The sequence below is a fragment of the Elgaria multicarinata genome, chromosome 10, assembly GCF_023053635.1.
Source record: "Elgaria multicarinata webbii isolate HBS135686 ecotype San Diego chromosome 10, rElgMul1.1.pri, whole genome shotgun sequence".
Classification (NCBI taxonomy): Eukaryota; Metazoa; Chordata; class Lepidosauria; order Squamata; family Anguidae; genus Elgaria; species Elgaria multicarinata.
Window position 1 is genome coordinate 18,833,140 of NC_086180.1, and position 13,526 is coordinate 18,846,665.

General features: G+C 44.3%; 2 protein-coding genes across 2 annotated transcripts in view; both read left to right on the plus strand.

The window, feature by feature from the left end:
* IBSP (integrin binding sialoprotein) overlaps positions 1-13,526 on the plus strand; it is a 347,644-nt gene that overhangs the window by 261,811 nt on the left and 72,307 nt on the right. The gene's annotated exons all lie outside the window — the stretch shown is intronic.
* LOC134405025 (dentin sialophosphoprotein-like) overlaps positions 1-13,526 on the plus strand; it is a 49,237-nt gene that overhangs the window by 8,429 nt on the left and 27,282 nt on the right. Inside the window, exon 5 of the mRNA XM_063136084.1 lies at positions 1,264-2,893. Within this exon, the coding sequence (XP_062992154.1) occupies positions 1,264-2,893 (1,630 nt within the window). The remainder of the gene's footprint in view (positions 1-1,263; positions 2,894-13,526) is intronic.

Here is a 13,526-nt window from a genome sequence, read left to right on the forward strand (position 1 = left end):
TTCTCCCCAAATACACACATACACACTTTCACACACAACCACATACACTCTTTCCCATCCTACATGGACATGTACACACTCCCACCACCACCACCACTTTCCACTGAATCCCATAAGCAGGCCCTCTGAGTGTCGATTCCTAGAGCATCCTTTGGAGAGCAGGCCCTCTGAGTGTTGATTCCTAGAACATCTTTGGCAGAAGCAGCAAATTAATTCGTGCAATGGTGTGCGGGTCCTGGCAGCTCACAAATAACATCTTGGGGCTTGTGCTATACCCTATCAAAGCACATTTTTTGCATCAATAGAACACTAGAAAGATTAAAGCATAGGAATACATGAGGCTATTGTTACAACTGAAAATGCCCCCTTCACCACCCCAAATGTGAATGGGGGCACACATTCTCCAAAATGTCCACAAATTCATAAACCTGTGCTCAAAAAAAGGTGCACTTTAAAAAAATGTGTACATGAAGAAATGGCTGCTTTTAAGAGTGCACATTTTTTAAAAAGTGCTCTTTTAAAAATGTGCAATTTAATGTGTGCTTTTTAAAAACTTTAAGTTAGTTTGCATTTCCATGCTTTAGTCAATGGGAGTTAAGTGCACACTTCTGGGGAAAAAAAGCACTTTCCCCTTTTTAACAAACAAACAAACAACAGCAAAAACAGGTCATAGATGAGAACCAGAGTGAGCCGAACCAAACTTGGAAGAAAATTCCAGTGGGCTCCCTGGTTCTCCAATCCCGATTAAAACCGTGTTGATGTGACTGGATGTAGGATTGCATCAAGACCTTTTTGAATGGAGCTTTACAGAGGTACATATCTGCTCCTACCCATTGATAAAAGCAGCACAAAAGACTCTTGATGCAGCCATATTCAACCATATAGTCAAACACATCAAGTTTGCCTTTTTGTTTTGATTTATCTATGTTACATCAGTAAAGCACATGCCAAGTAATGTGGAAACATGAAGGAATTGCAAACTGTTGCAAACTGTGCATGTACAGAATAACATTTGGAAATATGGACAATTCCTAATGCATCAGGTCCATTTCAGCAAAAAGATGGAATTTTAAATGTTCTGCCTTGGAAGCTCCTTCCATATTGAAAAGTGGGATGGAAATGTGATACAGGATGGATAGAACCATGAGCTGCACTTTCCTAGGCAACTTTAGTAACAGTTTATGTTGTGTGGGGGAAAAAGAAGAGAGAGAGAGAGAGAGAGAGAGATCTTGAGTTTTCCTCTCCATTTGTTTTCTTGTACAGGAGGATCAAACTGAGATTCATGAAGACCACTTTTACAGTGATATCCCAAAATCCAAAGAACATTTTGATGTTGAAAATGATGGTATGCTTTATACCCCCGATCAAGTCTCATATACATTCATGGGGAAAGGAGGAAGTGAACTGGCAAATGATGAAGATATCAGTGGTGACGACTCTTTGGATGCACATAATGGGGAAGATCCAGGGCACACTGTGCCTCCAAGTAAAGGAGATGATCAGCAACCTCCAGTGACCAATGGAGAACAAGACGGTGACAATGCTGTTGGTCGGCACCATGATAGCAGCAGCAGCAGCAGCAGCAGCCGCAGCAGCAGCAGCAGCAGTGAGAGCAGAAACCTTGATCAAGAAGACAATCACATTATTAATTATGGCAAAAGACATGAAGGCGATAGTTACAGTAGCAGCCAAGAAGACAGATATGATTTCAGTGACGAAGGGATGCAAGGAGATGATCCGAGAATCTTTGAGAACCATGACAGTGATTCTCACATGCTCCAGGGAGTTGTCCATTCAAAAGAAAGCAGCCAGCAAATCAGCAGAGAAAAAACAGTGGGACATTTTGCCAGGAAGGTATATCATTATGTTGATGATGATTCCGAAGAAGATCACAGTCCTGAACACGAGGAGAGCAAATCCCTGCAAGAGGATGATGTTGATTCTAAAGAAAACAGCCAATCTGTAGAAGACCTTAGTCAATCAACAGAAAATGTTCCTAGTAGATCCAGGGAAGACACAACCAGTCATTCCAGAGAGGCAGTAGAACGGTCATCCAGAGGGCATAGTCACAGCCGATCTAGAGAGAACTCTGACAGCCAGTCCAGAGAAGATAAGCACAGCCATTCCAGAGAAGATAAGCACAGTCGGTCTAGAGAAGATAAACACAGCCATTCCAGAGAAGATAAGCACAGCCATTCCAGAGAAGATAAGCACAGCCATTCCAGAGAAGATAAGCACAGCCATTCCAGAGAAGATAAGCACAGCCGGTCCAGAGAAGATAAGCACAGCCGATCCAAGGAAGATGATGTACACAGCCGCTCCAGGGAAGATGATGTACACAGCCGGTCCAGGGAAGACGATTTGCACAGTGACTCCACAGAAGATGATGTACACAGCCAATCCAGGGAAGATGTTCACAGTCAGTCCAGAGAACGCTTGGCTAGTCAGTCTAGAGAGGATGATGACACAGTATCTGTAGAAGATACAAAGAGTGAATCTACTGAAGATAGCAGGGGCTCCCATGAAAAAGCTGTGAAAAAGTCTAAAGAGTTAGGTGAGAAATCAGATGAGCGGAGTGCAAGCCAATCCAAAGAGCAGGATAGTGACTCTACTGAAATGGTAGTAAATGTAACACCAAGGGGCAGTGGATCCAGAGAGGTTAAGAGACAGCATAGCAGATCAAGTGAGAAGAGCACATCTACAGAAGAAAGTGAAGAATCAGCTGAGGACACGAATGAGTCCATCCAGGATGATAGCAGGTTGTCTCACAGCACATCATCCGACAGTAGCAGATCGTCCCAGGAAAGTGCTAGTAGCGAAGGCAGTGATTCAAATGCAAGTGATCTTAAGTCTGAACAAAGCGAATCAGCAGAAACTAGTGAATCCACAGATGAGGAAAACAGTCATTCATTAGAAAGAGACCATCACTCCAGAGAGGACTCGAGTACGGAAGACGATAGCTGGTCGAGAAGCATGGAGCTTGAAAGCCGGAAGTTAATGCTTGACATTGATCATAATAAACCATTTAGTGATTATGATGATAATGATTGCCAAGATGGGTATTAAACACATTCAAAACAAATCACCCTCACTCTGTGCCATCGTTTGGGGTCAGGCTGTGACCTCTTCTTTTAATTTATTTTAGCAAGGTGAATATGGACAGCTGGAAATTAGAGTTACCACTGAATTTCACCTAATACGACATTCCAGGCAAATTTGGAGATCCCAGCTTAGACACAACACGTCTGAGGAATTTCAAAGGAGGCAAAATCAGTTTCTGTAAGATTCACCACACTATCAGGTTGTCATTGAATTCTATCTAAAGCAAAATTTGAGGTAAATTGGGATTTCTCCTCAGACAAAACATCTGAGGAATTTTCCGGGAGACTGAGTTTTGATACTGGTCAGGCAGCCACCCATGGTTTTGCCTAGCAAACTGTTTCTGCCATTATTCAGTGACATTTTTCAGGAGTTCTGTGCACATCTTGCATAACCCTGCTGGAAACAGTATTCTATGAACAATCCTATGCATGTTTAGTTGGAAAAGAATCCTACAACTCCCAGCATTCCCTAGCCAGCCATATTGGCTGGGCCATGCTGGGAATTGTAGGACATTTTTCCTGACTAAGCATGCATAGAATTGTGTCCTAATAAACAAAATCCAGAGGCATGTACATCATCACTGTTGTAGCTGATGTCAGTTCCATTTTAAAAGATGATTTTTTTTAAGTACATGAGCGAACTTCCAGCCAACTAGGAAGAGGCCTTATTTCATCTTCTGGCCATACAATAAATTATGATAGCAGTGCCACAGAACAGAACTTTTCTCACTCTTTCTCCACAAATGTGGAATCCCCTGCTATGAAGATTTCTGTGTATAAGCTGCTGGTTTTTGCCGCTGTCACTGGAGATGACAAGGAATGCATTTCCACCCCTTCCATTCATGTGTAATTTTTCGTATTTGGAGAAGGGAGGTTGCTTTTACATTTCGCAAAGCTCTTTTCAGGATGAATGCATTTCCTCCATGTAGCACGATTGCTCCTTTAGCAATTTAAATGTGGCCAAGGCATACAAGGCCGCTTTCTTCCGAGGTACCAATGCCTCCCTACCAAAGAACCTTTTTAAAAAAGGAGGCAGAGTATTTGTTAGATGTGTGCTTGAGCATGTTTCACTCACTTTAAAAGCAAAGGAAGTGGGTGTGGGGAGAGGTGTCCCCTCACCCTGCTGTAGCAAAATTGCTCTCACTGGAAATTTCTGACGTCTCCTGAATATCTACCACAAAAAAAAGATTGGTGCTTGAGCGATGGAGGGGTTAGGGTCTAAGAGGGAAGCAATTCCCATTGCTTCAAAAACACTGGTGTCCATGCATAGCCTAGGGCAGACACAGGTCCCTAAGACATGGTAGCAACTTCCCAATATGCAGATATGTGAAAATGGAAAGCAACCTATTTAGCTGCAGCTACGGCACAGATAGAAAACAAAGACACGTTACATGTACTAAATGCCTGCGCACTTAAGCTGGCCATCCAGCCTTAGAGGTATCATTAATATGGGATGTATGTAATATTTTGTAATAAATGTATAGCTGTATTGGGAAATATTGTGTGTGTTTTTAAAACCCCTTTTGATACGAGCAGTCTTAAGTTAAAAATCAAACCGTCCTCTTCGTATTCCCTAATAAAGATCTGTAAATGCTGTACAACAATCAGTTGCCTGTCTTCGTTTATATGTTTTTAATATATTCTAGTCAGATTCAAATTTGAGTGAGTGGAAACAGTGGCATGACAACTTTGTTTCTGGGTGGGGTGGGGGTTGTAACGGAGGCCACTGTGAGCCAACGGAGTTTTGAAAATTCAAGAGAAGTTGTGACGACCCCCACCTTATACTGCTGCTTTATTCCTTTCCTGAACCAAAGGACCCAGCACAGCTGCAGGTATCAAAAGGTTTGGAATGCTGCAGCCATCCCTGTGACACGCCTTCACTTTTTAGGCCCCACAGCTATTCAGCTCAACACCCTACCCCAAATTCTCCCTTCCGCTGACACAATAGATCTGTACCCTTCCTAGGTACTCCAAGGACCACACCAGTTGTAATTAAATGTAATTTATTACCAACTATTTAGTGCAGGTACACAAGCTTAATGGTTTCCTCAGTTCTCACGCGTAATGGTTGTAAAGCACAATGCATAATGGTTTCAGTCAGTTCTTTCTCTTATATGTTTCACAATATACTTAAATGTTCTCCTGCCTACTCTACCCCTTCTAGGCTACACTATTCTCTTTCCCTCACACTAATCCACCAAAACAACAAAGCACACAGACCCTTCCTATCTCTAATCCAAAACTCATCCAACAACATCATACCTTCTCTCCTGTCAGCAGCATCATATATACTCGCACGGTCCTCCAACTTCTCCCATCAGCCAATCTAGATGCTCCACACAAACATCCTTCCATCCAGCACTCACTCCCCCTCTATGGCTTTATACTTACCACTCTGCTACAAATACACAGTGAGTATCCTCTTTAAACTTTTCAATCATTATTATTAACTAGTAAACCTTTATATTAAACTTAACATCTCAGCCTTATGCTGCAGAACATCACATACAGTAGCCTTCTCCAACTTGGTTCCCTCCAGATGTTTGGACCACAACTCCCATCAGCCCCATCTGCATGGCCAATGACTAGGGATGATTAATGTTGTAGTCAAAATCATTTGAAGGGCACCGGGTTTGGTACAGGGTCTGCCCCTGAACTACAAACCACAACTTACAGTTGGATTAACCATCATGCAAAGTGAGCTATAGAGGAAGATCCCAAGCAAAATGGTATAGAGGAAGATCCCAAGCAAAATGGTACCCATGCTATGGCATGCAGTGACCTTGATATTTGCTGGGGCAAACATCTTCCCCTCTCCTAGGCATCACCAAGTGTCACAGCTGGCAATCTGGAAGCAAAGCAAACTCTGATCAGGCATGGGGCCCAGACAGTAATGCTGACCACAGTCAAGCAAAAAGTGATCAGACTAAGGAGCCAGGCCAGTGTTTGAGACTTTATAGGGGCTCCTTATGACTAAAGAAGAGCAAACCACTCATGGCTCACCTCGGAAATAAGCCAAACCATCCCTCTGAACTGGACCCTCCTGGCCTTCTAACCAAACCCAAATGACAGCCATCTGTGGCCAGGGGAGGGGACACATGGACCATCAACAGAGCTTGTAAGGCTCCATAGTCAGTGTGTTTGAAAGACTAGCTACGTGCAACCAGAAGAGATTATTTGCAGCTGCACAAAAGCATCACATGAGGCTTTCGTGTGTGGAGGTGGGTTGAAGCTGAGTGGGTTGAAAGAGCAGTAAACAGGGATTCCCCCCCCCCCCCCCGGTTGGATTTTCATCTTAGCAGAGGCCTAATGCTCACCTCTTATGAGACAAGCATGATACACCCCTGAATTTCATGTCCAGGGCCAAGCCTAACAAACATGGCTAGCATCACAAGTCATGCCACTGGACAACTGATGAAATAGTAGCGGCTGTATCACTTTCTGGACCCTTGCAGCAGTAGTGCTTAAGTGCAGCAGTGAACAGGCCAGCTTCTTCCTCTTCTACTAAGCCAAAAAAGGGATGGAAGGAGAGGCCCTGGGCCTAGTTGTCAGAGTTAGGAACATAAGAAGCTGCCTTATGCTCACAGCTTGCATCAAAGGTAGGCATGTTTTGGGCCCACACCCCACTGACAACAGCCCCTGGAGTTGCTCCTCATCATTGCAACTGGCTTATTTACCTGCCCCTTGCTCTGGGCCAGGCTCTGGGCCATGGTGGTGGTGAAAAGGAGAGGCAGTAGATGCCACTGCCTCATGGCTCACTGGTTTTCTGCCTATCCAGCAAGCAAGAGGTAGCAATGTTGAGAAAGAGGAAGAGGAGCAGTGAGAATGTAGAATCATTGAAGGAGAGGATTCATTGAGAGAGTGTTGCCCAAGGGCCCTCCCAAACCTTGAGCTGCCACTGCTTATATTGAGTCAGATTCTTGGTCCAGCTAGCCCAGTATTGTTGACACTGACTGGCAGATAGGGTGACCAACTGTCAGGATTTCCCCGGATTTCCCCAGGTTTTTCTTCTATCCTGGGTGTCAGGGGAAATTTTCCGTAATTTTCTATAATATCAGAGGATAGCACACCTTCCCCTTTAAGGCCACCATTAGCATGGCAGGGGGAATGCTACACTTTCTGGAGGTGCATCATCCCCACCACTGCTCCAATCGGGCCCTTAAAGGGGAAAGTGTGTCATTTCCGGACATTATAGAAAAAGCTCTGATTGGAGCAGGGGGTGGATGGGAATGACATGCTTTCCCCTCCTCCATTCTAATCGGGTCCTTAAAGGAGTGGAGGGGAAATCCCACTTTCCAGGGCCTCCAGGAAGCATGCCCCCCCCGCGTCCTCTTTTTTGGTTTTCCAAATAACGGTCACCCTATGGCATAGGCTCTCCAGGATTTCAGACAGGATTCTTTCCCAACTCCTCTACCTGGAGATGCCGGGGATTGAGATTCCCAGTTTAAGATCCCTGATGATTTACATGGGAGAGTGTTGCCTTCAGCAGAAGCTAGGGAAGTAGTAGGCATATTATCAGCTATTGGGAAGTTTTAATATTGATTACTGGATCAACCTTAGGTGCAAAATGATGCTTATGCAGTAGACAGTTGCATAGACGAGACAGAACACAGAAGTCAGGAGTGGGAGACTTTGTGGTGTTGCATTTGAATGTTTGTGCTAAGCATGCATGGTGCTCACAGATGTGTCCCTTTCCATATTAAGGCTTCTCTTGGCCATAGATGTTCCCCTGACTTTCTGTACAAGTCAGTGGAATAAATGCCACTTCATTGATTTGTATGGAGAAAGTGGGGGGGGTATGCAGTTATGAGTTGTGAACACATTGATTCCTTCCCAAAATCCTTCTGTTCCCAATTGGGCTGGCAGAGAAGTGATGGAAGTGTGTCTTCCCATCATTCTTGCTCCTGCTGCTGCTATTCCCTATCATTACATTTTTTAAAAAAGGTAAGCAGTTCATAAATCTATTTGGTAATAATACTAATAATAATTCCTGCAAGTTTGTGTTTCACAATACTTTGTTTTGCAGTTCTTTCCCCCTCCTTTTCCTCTTTCGTTGCTGGTCCTGCATTTGATGAACCCTGGTTTGAAGTTCAGCAAATGGGACCATAGAATACCTGTGAGTGTAAGGTCTTTGGAGAAGCTGTGGCTCAATGTTAGAGCACCTGATCTGCACGCAGAAGGTCCCTGGTTCAATCCCTGGCATCTCTGGCTAGGGCAGGAAAAAACCCTGCCTGAGAGCTCCATCACACCTAAATGTTTGTCCTTGTTTGCCTTGTTTTATCCCCCTTTGCTGCTGGAGCATGTTAAAGCTTTATGTTTTGGCAATTTTTACACCTCTCCTCTCCTGTGCACTGGCGAATCACTGTTTCCCCCGCCCCCAAGATCTCCTTTGTACCTCCCCTTACAGTCTATTGGTTGGTTGCAGTTGGACACCTCGCCCTCTCCAGTGATCGTCATGGTGTGCTGGAGAAAAGGCACGTTCCCTCCCTTTCATCAGCAATACCGCCCCTTTAACACACACCCTCAGAACATCGGATTGAGTTCGATATAAAAATACACATTGGGGGTGAGCGCATTGCCGGAATAAACACTCTTTCCCCGCACCAAAAAACCTCACAAAGAGGGGGGGAAGAGGCGAGATCACGGCAGGACATGGATAATGTCATGTGAGCCCTCAGCAAACAACGCATGGTGACAGTAGACTATAATGCTGGTGTGATGGAGCCCTGAAACCCTGGAGAGCCATTGCTGCTGCCAGTCAGCTTCTTATTTTCCTATGATATGTCCTTTAATCTTTCCCTGTCGCTACTGTAGACTCAAAATCTTTGTACCTTGCCACAGTTAACACTCATCATCCTCAGACCAAAAATCTCTATCAACAGAAGTAAAAGCAATAAGATGATAATGACGATAAAGACAGCAAAAATAAAAGTGCCCTTCCTCTTGCTCTGAGGAAGAGGTCTTTCCTCATAGAGAGGCAATGTGGATGAAGTTGTGCCAGAGTATGCAAATACACTTTAAAACTTAACTTTAAATTGAAGAAGGGCCAGCAATGAAAATGCATTGTCATTTCTTTTTAACAACCAGCAAGTGGTGCTGTTGCTTAATATCAAGGATCATAACTGGCTTATTGCTTTCAGGTAGATTTGAAGATCTCCTGGGCAAACACTCTGCTGCTGGCTGCTGACAGTGACGGTGTTCCCAGAGAGACAGTGAGAAATGGGGAATTCCAGAACCCACTTGGAAGTTTGCACAAAGAACTTCATACATTGCAACTACATTACTATGCAGAGATTAATCTCAGTGAAAGAAAAAGTGTAGGAGCGAGGCCTAGGGTGAATTAAGGGCAAACACTGCTATTTTCGTTGCTGCTTTTATCATGCTCTTACTGTTTTAACTGTGCTCTTATCACTTTTAATATTATATTGTTTTTTACGTGTTTTATTGCCATACGCCGCCTTCGGAGGGCTTCTGCCTTGAACGGCAGCCAAGAAATATTTTAAATGAATGAATGAATGTCACTGAAACTGCAATGGCTTTGCAATATTTTATTTAATTATTTATTGCATTTCTATAGCACTCAATACCAATAATAATAATAATAATAATAATAATAATAATAATAATAATATTTCTTACCTGCCTCTCCCTCGGGATTGAGGTGGGAAACAACATTAAATACAATAGAATACATAAAATTGGTTAAAAGTGTATATAAAACCAATACAATATTAAAATGACAGTCACAACATCTTAAAATCCTTAGGTTTAAAATTCATCAGTGTAGGCCTGCTGGAACAGACTAGTCTCTATGGCCATGGCTAGATGAGGGGATTGGAGGGCAACAATCTCGGGATTTTATGATCGCGAGATTGTCGCCCTCGTCAATCTCTATCTACAGAGATTGGCGCGTGACATGGCGTGTAGTATTGCGGCCACCATTTTGGTGGGTTTTTTTAAAGGTAAAGGAGCACACAAGTGCTTGAATGCAAGGTAAGGTGGGGGGTTTTAACACCCTTCCCCCACTCCAACTCTGATGGGCACAGAGCTCCTGAGGAGCTCCGTACCCCGTTCTCAGTTCCCGGCTCCTCGTGCTTACTCGCAAGGAGCCAGAACAACCCACAATGCCCGGCCACACTTTCTGCGGTCTCAGGATGATCCTGAGACCACAGAAAAATCAGGAAAAAAGGGTAGGATGATGTCCTAGGTAAAGGGGGGGATCATCCTTCCCTGCTCCTGGGAAGCCTTGTGCATCATGTGGACACACAGGGATGATCCGGTGCGATTACCGGGATATCACCTGGTCTAGCCATAGCCTATGACTGTCTTAAATGCAGAGAGAGTATTAAACTGACGAATCTCCTCTGTAGCTCTCTGGATGGTCTTTTCAGCCCTTAGTTATTAAGATTACAATCCAGGACCAGTTTCTTTAGGTTAGATTAATGTCTATCCTTTACAGACAACCTATTGCAGAGACTCAGAGCTCTTTGCGCCCATGAGCAAACACACCTCACAAATAGGTGGGGATTGGGTCAATCCAACCCCCTCCCAAACTGATAGGCTTTTGTAAGGCTCAGTAGCCAAACATTATTTTTTCTTGGCCTGGGATAAACTTGGTACATGCAATCCCTTTTCTGTTTGGAAAAAAAAATGTCAAGAAGGGCTTTGTGAGTTTGGGAGCGGGAGAGAAGAGAATGAAGTACTGATTGGTATGCCCTTTAATTTTTTTTAAATTCCCTTTCTTTAAGCTCTTGTTTCTAGCCGTCTGGTATGTATTTATAGCCAGACATGGCAGTATGTCCATTAAAAAAGGCCTCTTCCCTGTGATTGAGTTGTAAGCTCTTCTATGCATTTTTGAATCCTTTTTACTTTCCCCACAGAGGTTCTGGAGCCTGGTAGTTATGATGCCTATCCCTCCCTCCTGGAGCCACACTCTGCCCATGAACTAGGGATGTCCGGCACTGGGAAATACAGCCCTCTTGCGGCTTAATGGGTTGCCCCTGACTCGACTTGCGTTAGCGAGCTGAGCTATGGGCTCCCTGCCAGAATTCATGGATTTCCAGCCATTGTGGGGTCCCACTGTCTGTGAGTCTCTTCTTCTCCCACCCAGGCCCCAGGAGGGAGAAGGAGAGACTCACACATAGGGGCAGAGTCGCTATGTGGAAATGTCTCCTGCTCCCTCCTGGGCCTCTCCATTTTCACAACATTGATTTATTTCAGATTATCTCTGATCTTTTTGAAAACAGGGTAAGTGGGGAAATGACAAGAGATGTCCTGGCTGTTGACAACATCATGTAGTCCACCCACAAACTTCCATGGCTGTGCTATAAATTGCTTGTTTAGAGAAGCCAATAGAAGGGGGCCTGGGCAAGCAACTCACTCCTTGCTCTGTTTTATTACAACTTCTGATTGGCTCCAGCAAGTCATGTAAGATTTGGGCCATAGCTAGACCTAAGGTTTATCCCAGGATCGTCCAGGGGTCAAACCTGTTCATCTAGGTGACACACAGGGGATCCAGTGCTCAGGCAGGGGCGAACCCTGGATGATCCCGGGGTAAACCTTAGGTCTAGCTGTGGCCTTGGACACCACACATCATTACCTAGATACAACGAATTTTAGCCTCATTTCTGCTTCCTGCCCTCATGGTACTAGCAGCAAGAGCAGCTGAATAAATCAGACTAAATCCAGAAAGAGAAGAGCTTCATACACATTACTGAGTCACAAACAGAAAGGCTGAAAAAAATGGTAATAATACGACTGCTATAAATAATAATTTACAGGCAAAGAACCCTGGCTAAGCAGTCAGAAATATAAATCAGCAGAGAAAACTAGCCCAGGCTTCTAACAGAATGAGACCACTACTATTACAGAACATACCGTATTTCTTCGATTCTAAGACACACTTTTTTCCCTAAATAAACAGCTCTAAAAATGGACTGCGTCTTAGAATCGATGGTGTCTTAGAATCGAAGCAATACGGTAAGAGGAAAAGAGGAAGCTCCTGCAGCAGCCTCGAGCCATGCGAGCGAGGAGGAGCTGGTTGGGTAAGCGCCTGGTTTTTTGTTAGGCAAATTTATTCGTAAGTCCCATCGATTTCCATGGGACTTACTCACGTGTCGTCGTCCCCTGGTGCACAGACAAGTAAAGAGCGGGACTGGAGAGTTAAGTTTACTGTTTGTTTCAACGCCCCCCCTTCTTCCCGCGCAAACGGCAGTTTCTTCTCTCACAGAGGGGAAAAAGAAAAGGACACAACCATTAGAAGAAAGCGCGGAGGGGGGTGAGGAGGTTAGCTGGGCGGTGAGGGAAGTATTTCTTTGATTCTAAGATGCCCTTTTTTCCCAAATAAACATCTCTAAAAATGGGGTGCGTCTTAAAATTGATGGCGTCTTAGAATCGAAGAAATACGGTATTAAGCATGCTAGTCTTTTTACAAAAAAGAAAACCCGAGCTAAAAAGGAAACATATTTGGCCTCACCTGGCTGCTAGGCAACATCACCCCACCCCACTTGTGATACTTGTTTGCACCCCAAGGCCCTCTAATGCATCCAGAGATGTTCATTAGCTCTGTACCTGGGTGATCCTTGCTATTACACCTTCTAAACATTTTATTATTATTATTATTTATTTATATAGCACCATCAATGTACATGGTGCTGTACAGAGTAAAACAGTATCTGTCTTTCTTTCGGTGTGATTCCCTGCCATCACTATTCCAACCGGTATTGGGTTTGCAGTTTGTGCTTGGGCACCCTCTGGAGTTCCTCAAGCAATTTGCATTTCCAAGGCTTTGGGGAAGTTAATTGTCTGGTATGGGTGGAGAACTATTTCTTCTGCCAAAGGCCATTGATCTACTGGGGGTGAGAATCAATTGGGAAACAGACGCAAGTGTGTTGTATTAAATAATTAATTGTGCTATTAGTTTAGAATTGTATTATGGATACCATAAATAAATAAAAACATTATAATGGCTAGGAAGATTTCATGAAGGCAGGGATCCACTGATGAAGAGAAAAAACACTGGGACTGGGTTTGCAGGACACACCAACCAAGGATGCTTTGTTTCCCAGAACAAACCATCATTGTTTAGCGTGTCATCAGAACCCAGACCATTCTTTCCCCAAACCACCTGCCCAGATAACCCACAGTCTGCAGTAGGGGTTGTTATGCCCATGATGGGCTGGCACATCATGTGAAACCATACATGTCACCCATTGTGGGTAAAGGGCATTGGGCAGCGAGCCACTCAGCAAGAATGGCAGAAGCCCCTGACATTTGGGGACTGTGATTGCCATTTGCGATTGCAGCCAAGCTGCTGCCCGTGGCCTTTCCCCCTTGCCAGTGACAGCCCCTCCAACGGTGCCAAATGGTACCTTGGAGGGGCTATCCCCCCTTTGCCTCCACTGATCCATCCTTACCAGCTCCAAT